Consider the following 10,642-nt stretch of genomic DNA (forward strand, 5'->3'; position numbering starts at 1 on the left):
CAGATATTTTGCAGTCAATTCTTGTCTCCATGATGAAACCCTGGCTGGTGCTAGCGATCTTCTTCATTGCCGTTCTGGCTTTAGGTGACAGTGAGGAGATAAACAGTAAGATTTTTTTTTATTTAAGATTTTTCTTAAAAATTTTCAGGTAGGTACGGAGTTGCCTAGAAAGCTTGGGAATGAATGGCTCTAATAGCATAATTTTAATTAGTTGTAACATGTAAGTTTATTATTTTTACTGATAGTGATAGTAAAGGACACAGCTGAGTCTCATCATCAACTCAACCCAGCGCCAATTCACTACTGGGGATGGGTACACGGGTCTCCTCTCAGAATGAGAAGGGTTTGGTCATGCTGAACAAGTGCAGGTTGGTAGACGTCACACTCCTTTGACAACATTATGGAGAACTCTCAGGCATGCAGCTTGTCATTCAGGTTAGTATCTTGCTAGCCGATAAGGAAAATTCTTTTACTGATAGATAACTACAATAATTATTAGGTTGGTAGGTACTTTAGGTACTTATCACACTAATATTATAAAGGCGAAAGTTTGTATGTGTGTGTGTGTGTGTGTGTGTGTGTGTGTGTGTATGTTTGTTACTCCTTCACACAAAAACTACTAAACGGATTTGGCTGAAATTTGGAATGGAGATAGATAATATCCTGGATTAGCACATAGGCTACTTTTTATCCCGGAAAATCAAAGAGTTCCCACGGGATTTCAAAAAACCTAAATCCACGCGGGCGAAGTCGCGGGCATCGGCTAGTTGGTTATAAATTATACCATCGCGGGCGAAGTCAAGGGCAAAAGCTAGGAATGTATATAAAAGAAAATAATATTTTCCAGGTTCCCACAATATACAAAAGAAACAAATAATCAAGCGTGCGACGATCATGGTGAAACCTCCGCCTGGATGTGTGTTTTACGATTGCATCGCGCGTTGCAAACAGCGGGGATATCGCAACGGTGGATACTGCACGATCAATGGATGCCAATGCCTCCGATAGTGCTATAACGTATGATCAGCATGGGATATAATATATAAAAGGCGCTACTTATTAAAAAAGAAAAATATTTTACTTATTACATGATTTTATTTCAAAATAGAAATTACTTTTGGTTAATTCCGTTGTACACAATCTCTGAAATAAACCAAATAGACAAATCGAAAAATAATGCAATAATTATTATTATAATTTTTAATAAGCGGATAATTCTGCGGGAAATATTAGCAGGCAAAAATTGACTGTTGTAAAAGTAGATAAACCTATCTACTTTTAAACCTGTCAATTTTTTAAGGGATTGTTTATGTGTAATATTATAACCATTGTTGGTTTTATAATGATTTGATACCTACTAAATAGTTACCTCACAAAAATATTGTACCTACATAATATCGTTCTTCAACAAATAAAATAATATCAATAAATATTAATATTTGCCTTTATTCACAAGAGTGTATGGACTTAAGAAATAGTTCGGGATTGTAGTGGGTACAATAATTCTACCAATAAGGGATAGGTTCTTTACAACTTTTTTCTTCCCCGTGCCAAAATAATATGCTTGTATCACAAGTTTTGAGCAGTAGCTTGGGTTCGTGGACCATATATCCGGGGTTATTTTATATGTGATGTGCTTAGTCTTGGTTAAACCTCCACTAGGGTTGTAGTATGTATGGTCCGCCCATACCGCAGCATCTCTAGCGGCAATTCCATCTTTACAACGATACACGGTCGTCCAGTCAGACCTGTGTTCATCAAACCACTTGTCCTTCTTAACCTGGCGGTTGTTATCCTTTATCCCATTCTGCCACCCTGCACCACCCCTCATTTCAAGCACCCAGTTATCCGTAGTCATAATCGCTGCGTGGCCAATCAACCCACCGATACCACGGCCTGTGATTAGAATATCTCCTTTTCTCACAGTGTTGATAAAGCGTCGTTTGTTTTGCGCTACACTACGCTTAATAATTTTTTTTTCATACAAAGATTCCTGGGTATCGGGTAGTATACCAAAGTTGTTCATAATAAGCCATTCTTCATAGCTAAGTGGTAGGATTTCGTTAACAGAGGCATACTCTATGTAAAGGTCCCTAAAGATGTTTTGTTCGTCCCTGTGGAAGGATTCCAATGGATATTTTTCCATATTGATTATCCCCAGGTCGACGCCGCTCATGTAGGTCCTTATAGTCTGGTTTGAAGGGGCAACATTTTCGCCTGAAATCATGAATGCATTTTATTAAAGTCTACGCGTTTAAAAAAATATGCTTTACACAGATTCATTAATTTTTAACAGTCAATTGACCCATTTTTTTAAAGTTACACATTTCAGTATTTTCCTTTCGCTTCCAATTAATTGAAATTATTCGTGATTGAATATTTTTGAAAATATTTGAGATGAGTCAAAGCATCGTTAATATTTCAGTCGTTGCAGCTTTTTTCACTTACCTGTATCCACCTACGTAAGTAATTTATCCGTCCAATCTGATCTTACTCAACTGTATTACTAAGGACGTAAAGATACTAAAGGTTAGCGCTTTTCCATTCAAAAAAACGTTTATGTACCTACCTATCCAAGTTGGTAACTGAATGTGTGACCGACTTTGGGGGTTCAAATTCGGTACTCTCCTTGTCTCGCAGGTGAGGTGTCGGTCCCGGTTATTATCACATTATTTAAATCAATAAACCTAAAAGACGAAGTCGAACTCTCGAGTCGTGTGTAAAGGATCTAGGAGTCTATCACATTACCCAAAGAAAACCACTATTGTGTTATAATTGAAGACGACACAAATACTTAAGCCTCAGATATGGAGAATATTCTACGCAGAGAGAGAATGACATCAAACTAAGTAGCATTCATATTAAGCAGTAAATACCCCTACACAACTAAAATGTGGTATATATTATGTACTATATGTAACTTTAAGTTATGCACTTTAAGTTAGTAACTTACCTATCTGTAGCCTCAGTAGGTTATCTTCATTCCAAACAACGCACCTCGTAAACAGCACTGTTATTAAAACTAGTTGAAAAATATTTTCAGGCATGCTGAAGGAAGCTTCTCGACTGCAGTATCAAACTTAAGACTCACTTTATAAAGGAAAATAACAATTTGTGTAAACTGATTAGTGGCTATAAACTAGATCGTTGGAATAGGTAAGTAGTAAGGGATGTTCAAAGTAATAAAGCACTAGTCACACAGATATCCCTCCCGGCGCGCAGCCTTTGATTTTGTATATGAAATGAAATGGAACTCGCGGGGTAGGTACATTGCGAATTGCATTGGGTAAAACGGGCTACAGCCGATATATTAACTCCGTCACAGTGGTTGTGGTTTGCCAGATTTTCGTAAAAATGCCTAGTTTTAAAATTACACGGGCTTAAAGATTTATATGTATGTAAAATGTAAATCCTTGAACCCGAATATATTTTAACGGAAATCCGGAGAACTCCAGACGCAGAAATTAGTTCCTAGAACGTATCTACTAAATTTTATTGAGCCAAACTTCATTCATTTGGAGCGCACTATGAATATAAACGTTATTTAACTAATGTGCAGTGTGAGAATTGAGAACTGAGATGTTTCATATAAAATCAAAGGCACGCCCACAACATGGATTCTGTATGACTAATCCTTTAGAATCATTTCACTTGTTTGTCCTAGTGTTTCATCCACTTGACACTTAGGATAAGTACCTATCTAATCTATGAATGATTTCAAACCACACGTGTAGGTCGACATGGCAATCGGGGTGTAATGGGGGACGTCCCGCACATCTGCCCGGCTAGCATGGGCAGTAGATAAAAATTATATCCCCGATTATATCCACTGATTTCTATGACATCAGTGGATATAATCGGGGGATATAATTTTTATCTACTGCCCATGCTAGCCGGGTTGCAAGTCTCCCTCGCTATCCCGCACCGGATTAGCGCGGGGGCAGTAAGGGCTTGCGGGGCGTCCCCACCACGATTGCCATCTCGACCTGTAGCGTACTATAAATAACTCGATTATATCTTGCGGTACGTAGCTTTACTTATAATTATAACCCGATTGCACCAGAATAAGGTAATATTTTTATTGATGCATATTTTTATGAAGGAGCGTAATATTGTATGATAAGAAGTAGGTACCTACCTAGTTAGAGAAGTGAAAAAAGAGATATTTCACAATAAAATTCCAGTAAAATGCTATCTCATACACCTTTTACTTACCAACGCCACTCTAACAACTGATAGGTACTTACGGAAAATTGTATTGTTCTAGCTGAAAACACTTTCTTTTTATACCTAGTTACTATTATAATACCTGCATTATGTAATTAATAGTACAGAATATATTATTTTAATAGTACTTATATCTTTCAGGTGGCATATACTCATGATTTCAAAAGTTAGTTAAACAAAAGTAGGTAGAGTATGATGCAAATAATAAAGTAAGAATCAACTGATCCAACCATAGGACCCTGTATATTATTTATCGTTATCTCAACAAAATAAATACATAAACGATGGACAATGCTATGCATGTTATGTGACTAACCATCGTTCATAGGCTTTGGTGACCGCACCCGGTTAAGTCCCGTCTATCGCCCTATTTAAAAAGAAAACAGGAGCGAATTTAATTTTAGTATTATTTAATACACTGTGGGGGCATATAGTTTAATCTCCTGATAATGTTTCCCTTGGAGAGTATTTTTTTTATTGCGGTGCTGTGTGTAGTAAACGCTGCGATTACAGTTAATACTTATGAAGATGGTAAGTTTAGCATCACTTTCGGATTTTAATTCTAATCCTAATTAGCCTGTAGGTACAACTGTCCCAAGACTAGGCCAAGTCCTTTCTACTTCGATTTTTACACCACACTCTAAGGGCTTCTTCGGGCTACCTAACTATAAAATCTAATTCATTACGCCATACCACGCTGACTTTGATGATTCTGAGGGGTCCAGAAAGAAGTAAATTTTGCCCAAAAGTCATCTGGCATACACATATACACATGCCCTGCCTAGTCCCAATTTAAGTTATGCGGCTGCAAAGCCAACGTCGGCTACTCGCGTTTTGGAACATAATATAGCAGAATTCTTGACGTGATCCGCTAGTTTTAATCGTTCAAATTATAGCTCCCTGGCAAACCTTGATTTTGGACTTTCGAATATTCTTTCAAAATATCTACCGAAGGATTTTTCATTACTTAGTATCGTATTGAAAGTTAATGTCATTCTGATTATGTGAATTCATTCAATCCTTCTCAATACTGGAAGGGTCCTGCCTCCAAAGAAATCCTTTAAAAGAAGAAGATTGTTAGTGAAATAAAATAAGATACTTCATGTTTATGTACTTGTATAGTAATTAGAAAATATTTTATATAAATACATGTGCCTTTGTACTTTTTATGTAGATTTACATCAATACAAGGCGGATGTCTCCAAACATAGTAGGTAATTTTAGATTTTAAAGACTTTTTCACTGAACTTCGTGTTCTAACTCCTAAATCTAGCTGTGGTTAAGTAACGATAAAAGATCTGTCAATTATAACTTGATATCTAGTATCTTAAATAGTTTTTAATGTTTTACTTTAGATGTGGAAACCATTAGAACAAACAAACTCGATGAGGTGGAAAGCTGTAACGATGGATCGTGCGACCGAACATGTCGGCTTTTGGGGTTTGACTCCGGAGTTTGCGTGGGCGATACATGCGAATGCAGGAAATTCCACCGAGACAATGGTAAACGATTTGGCCTTAGTATGAGCGCTACCATACCTGGTCCTGGTCATAATTGTATAATAAGTTGATATCCATAAAAAATAAAAATGCTTGTTATTAGAATTTCTAGACCCAATAAATACCTAAATATTTCTGGCTCGACCTTGAAATCGAACCCAGGGCCTCATCGTTCAGAGTTGAACAGCATGTGCAACTCTGGATGACGAGGCCTGCAACTGCTATATCAACGAGACTGTTTCACCCTTGTGCCTCAGAGAGTGGGTAAATCTGTCGGTACTGCGCCTGATCTCTCTCCGGTCGTGTCGGATTTCCATCACTTCGGACTCAGAGTGAGGGAATAGAGAGAGCACCAGTGTTTGCGTACTCACTTGTTCTCCCTAATATTTTGAAAGACTGTTACCATGGATGTATAAATACTCTACAAACAATTTATTTTATAGTTTTTTTTAGAAATTATTTTTATTTTATAGATAAACGTAAACTGAATGATATATTGAGTGTGGATGAAGGTATAACTGGATCAGGGTTAGATGGTTGTAACCCTAACGCCTGCGATCAACTGTGTCGTCGCTTGAAGTTCCCCGGTGGCGTATGCGTCAATGGTCGCTGCAAGTGTGACAACTTTCGACGAGAACCAGGTACTTATGATATTGACGTTATTACTAGAAGCTATCAGTATGTTATACCCATTTATTTTATGTGACATTGCTGAAATGGTTTATTTATTTCTGTGTCATTACAGAAATACTTGAACAAAACGATATACCAAGTTTAGATGAAGGTGTTACTGGGGCAGGGTTGGGTGGTTGTGACCCCAACGCCTGCGATCAACTGTGTCGTCGCTTGAAGTTCCCCGGTGGCGTATGCGTCAATGGTCGCTGCAAGTGTGACAACTTTCGACAAGAACCAGGTACTTATGATATTGATGTTATCACTAGAAGCTATCAGTATGTTATACCCATTTATTTTATGTGACATAGCTGAAATGGTTTACTTATACTGTTTCTGTGTTATTTACAGAAGTACTCGAACAAAACGATATACCAAGTTTGGATGAAAGTGTTATTGAGACAGGGTTGGGTGGTTGTGACCCCAACGCCTGCAATCAACTGTGTCGTCGCTTGAAGTTCCCCGGTGGCGTATGCGTCAATGGTCGCTGCAAGTGTGACAACTTCCGACGAGAACCAGGTACTGATGAAACTCATGTTATCACTAGAAGCTATCAGTATTATAGTATCATATTTTATTTTATGTGTCATTGCTGAAATATTTTACTAATACTTATTTCTGTGTCATTACAGAAATACTTGAACAAAATGATATTTCTAGTCTGGATAGTGCTATTGGAACAGAGTTGGGTGGCTGTAACCCCAACGCATGCGATCAACTGTGTCGTCGCTTGAAGTTACCCGGTGGTGTATGCGTCAACGGTCGCTGCAAGTGTGACAACTTTCGACAAGAACCAGGTACCACTTATAAAAATCATGATTTAATTATTATCACAAGAAGTTTTGCTAGCACTTGTTTCTTAATCGTTTACAGAACTATTGGAAGGAAATGATATACATAATACATATTCATTTATCTATTACCAGCGAAATCTATTAAAAAATATTTATAAATAAGTAGGTAGTTAGAAAACTTAACTTTTTCGAGAGAACTCGATTCGTACAAATATCAGCACAAATTATTATAATTATTTATTTATTATAATAAGAAAGGCTTTAGATGCCTTAATGCTTTGAAATAATTTGCAGATATTTTTTTTCAGAGACAATGATGGAAAGGGAAGTTGAAGAACAGCTCCAGGCTGGGTGCACTAATGCTGGATGCAGCATTCTATGCCATCTTCTTGGATATCGATACGGAGTGTGCATTGGAAATACTTGCAAGTGTAGCAATGCTTTAAGAACAGCTGATGGTATTGGTTTAAGTAGTATAAAAACTGTATAGATACACAAGCTTATTTCGCTATAATCCGTTCGGAGTTTGGACATGGGTGGGTTTTTGACGACCTCCCTGACTCAGAGGAGAACTTTGAGGTCTGTGGTCGTATCACCGGCAAAACCGTGCTGCCAAGCGTATTAGCGTTACATATCCTTTTCTGTACGCTTTAATTTCTGCCTAGTTTACTTTACGGGTATCTTTTAGCTAAGGGTTTCTGTTGTAGGTCTTGAAATCTCGCTGGGCCAAGAGATAAAGGAGGATATTGTTAATTCAGTTGCACGAAATGCAGTAGTCACCAAGGCCGTAAGGAACTGCGACCCGCTGGCTTGTATGATGGGGTGTCAAGAGCTAGGCTTTCCTGGAGGATCGTGCTTCTTGGACAAGTGCCGCTGCAACAAGAGAGGTATTATAATTGTTTTCTATTTTATAAAAAAATATTTTTTTGGGCCCCTTTTTCATATAGGTATGGGAGCCCCCCTGAAAAATAATTTAGTTGAATTTTAATTCAATATTTGGTTTTGGGCCAACGTTTTACACATCAAATACCACAATTTCAAGTTTGTAACTCATTTAGTATGCGAGCTAGAGACCTGTGACATGTTTAAGGAGAGACGGACGGACAGACAGATAGACAGCAGAATGACATTAATAGGGCTCTATTTTTACCCTTTGGGTAACGTACGGAACGCCAAAAACTCCGTAAATAAGCGGATTCTGTCACTGCATCAGCGTTGAAATTGAGTGACGTAGATTTAGAGATCCCAGGCAGGCACTTCTAACTTAAAATTTTCACTTTATTACTTTCCTAACGGAAATGAAGAGATCGTAAGGAAACCTGCATACCTGCGGAGGATTCTCCATAATATTCTCAAAGGCTATATCTGCTAATCCGCACTCGTCCAGCGTGGTGGACTTTAGCGTGAACTCTTTTCATTTTGAGAAGAGACCTGTGCTCAGTGGCGAGCCAGGGATGGGTTGAGTTGATTTAGAGAATAGCATATTATTTTAATACAGGTAAAGATGAAGAAGTTATAAGATCGTTGAGGGCCTGTAACTCAGCCACATGCAACATGATGTGCCTACGGTTAAAATACAACGGGGGTTGGTGCAGATTTGATACATGCCAGTGTTTTTAAAAAACTCATAGTTATAGCTACGATAAGGTATCTACAATCTCATAATTTTACCATCCGAAAAATTAGCATGTAAAATAAATAACTATCTAATAATAATTTATCATCTACTTACCAATTAACACACTTCTGCTTCTCTTATATTTTTTTACTAAAAACTGAACTTAACTTTATGTACTTTTAAAATATGTAACATTTACCAAATTAACTAACTAACCACTTTTTAACACAATTTTTTTTTAATAATAATTAATTTTAAGTTTTACCAGGTATATATTGGTTGCTATGGGTACTCAAAATAAATAGGTGCTACTTTTGAAATCCAACGTAATTATCGGGCTATACGACAAAAAGCCAAGTTAGATAAAATGCGAATCTGTCTGTCTGTGTGTTATGCAATTACGCTTAAACTACTGAACCGATTCAAATGTTTGGTACAGATACATATTATACTTACTTAGTCTAGAGCCTGAGAAAGGACATAAGCTACATTGTAATGCAAAAAAAGGCTGTAAGGGAATGAAAGATTGTATGGAAATTACACTTACATTTTATACCTAGAAGCTAGAAACTTATTTTTTGGGCTTTCTGCTATTTGACTGCTATTTTATTATTTTACATTGTTACAGATGAAGAAGATGAAAAGAGGTCGTGGCAAGCATGCAACAATGTCAACTGCTATTTTATGTGTCGCAGCTGGGGCTACATCGGCGGTTCATGCCGAGGTGGTACTTGTTTGTGTGTGTAATCCGTAGATTAATGTAAGAACTTCAATTGATAAGTTTTGATGACGGTATGTTCGAATAACTGTTAATTTATTAATGGAGAGCACCTTTCATTTCATTGATCTTCCGTAAGAATTACGTATGTGTCTTTCAACTTTAGTTTTCGCTACCTTACTCTGTCTCCTAAAGAAAAATTTTGTTGTCATACTCAACCATGCCACGATTGTTTTATCATTATGTTGTAAATAAGGAACAAAGCATTAAAATTTTATGTGATGTTTAGATTAAGCTTTTTTACGATATGATAAAACAAAATAAATAATAATGCTGTTTTCCTATTTATTTTAACCAAAGATACCTATTATGAAACTCCAGATAGGCTAGATAGATCAGTCAATCAATTCAACTTGGAAATGAACCGTAATTCTGAAAACAATCTGATGGAAGACATGCGTTCAGTACTGTACAACTTAAGTAAGTACGTGACTCATGTTAAGTTAGGTAAGTTTTAATTAACGGCCGCAATTCAAATCTACCACTACAACTAAGTTAATTAACTAACTAAGAAGTAGCTTGCGTGAGTTGAGGAGTTACTATTGTCTAGATATCAAACTGTCTACATACATACATAACATGGCCGGCAGGACGTATATACTAAACACACGACTATAGTGCGTTTCATCGAATATGTAGTACCTATGGCGTTATGTTGGCTCCCCTGTCTGTCCAAGTCATTGGCACCATTTTGCATAAGAAGACGCAGATTTTGTTTATTTTCATTTGATTTTCCTGAATGAATGAAATGAAAATCAAATGAAAATAAACAAAATCTGCGTCTTCTTATGCAAATATGGTGCCAATGACTTGGACAGACAGGGGAGCCAACATAACGCCATAGGTACTATTCGATGAAACGCACTATAGCGACCGCTCGTGGATCGCTAGCTTATTAAAAAAACCGCCCAAGTGCGAGTCCTCCGGTATTTTTTCAGACATTTTGCACGATAAGTCAAAAACTGCATAAAAATAAATAAAAATCTGCTTTAGAATTTACAGGTAAAGCCCTTTCATATGATACCCCACTTAGGATAGTTATCTTACTCTGAAA

The 10,642-nt window shown here is 37.1% G+C and overlaps 2 protein-coding genes across 10 annotated transcripts; one reads left to right on the forward strand and one right to left on the reverse strand.

Moving 5' to 3' along the window:
* Positions 1–1,427: 1,427 nt before the first annotated feature.
* LOC123866231 (uncharacterized 30.3 kDa protein-like) lies at positions 1,428–3,259 on the reverse strand. 2 transcript variants are annotated; one of them, XM_045907672.1, is made up of 3 exons: positions 3,100–3,259; positions 2,954–3,066; positions 1,428–2,217 (listed from the first exon to the last, which is right to left on the reverse strand). In XM_045907672.1, the coding sequence occupies exons 2-3, from the start codon at positions 3,045–3,047 to the stop codon at positions 1,433–1,435; spliced, it is 879 nt and encodes a 292-aa protein (XP_045763628.1). In that variant the 5' UTR covers positions 3,048–3,066; positions 3,100–3,259; the 3' UTR covers positions 1,428–1,432. The 2 variants fall into 2 exon arrangements, with proteins under 2 accessions (XP_045763628.1, XP_045763627.1); XM_045907671.1 differs by lacking the exon at positions 3,100–3,259 and having other exon boundaries at positions 2,954–3,093.
* Positions 3,260–4,516: 1,257 nt separating this feature from the next.
* On the forward strand, positions 4,517–9,868 carry LOC123866224 (tenascin-like). 8 transcript variants are annotated; one of them, XM_045907662.1, is made up of 10 exons: positions 4,517–4,758; positions 5,583–5,729; positions 6,200–6,254; positions 6,527–6,639; positions 6,750–6,917; positions 7,031–7,195; positions 7,501–7,650; positions 7,900–8,079; positions 8,691–8,839; positions 9,439–9,576. In XM_045907662.1, exons 1-9 carry the CDS (start codon positions 4,677–4,679, stop codon positions 8,810–8,812), a joined length of 1,182 nt encoding a protein of 393 aa, XP_045763618.1. In that variant the 5' UTR covers positions 4,517–4,676; the 3' UTR covers positions 8,813–8,839; positions 9,439–9,576. The 8 variants fall into 8 exon arrangements, with proteins under 8 accessions (XP_045763618.1, XP_045763614.1, XP_045763617.1 ...); XM_045907654.1 differs by having other exon boundaries at positions 4,519–4,758; positions 6,200–6,367; positions 6,472–6,639; XM_045907657.1 differs by having other exon boundaries at positions 4,519–4,758; positions 6,200–6,367; positions 6,472–6,639; positions 6,804–6,917.
* The last annotated feature ends 774 nt before the right edge of the window (positions 9,869–10,642 follow it).

Source organism: Maniola jurtina, chromosome 6 (genome assembly GCF_905333055.1).
Source record: "Maniola jurtina chromosome 6, ilManJurt1.1, whole genome shotgun sequence".
In the NCBI taxonomy this organism is placed as follows: domain Eukaryota; kingdom Metazoa; phylum Arthropoda; class Insecta; order Lepidoptera; family Nymphalidae; genus Maniola; species Maniola jurtina.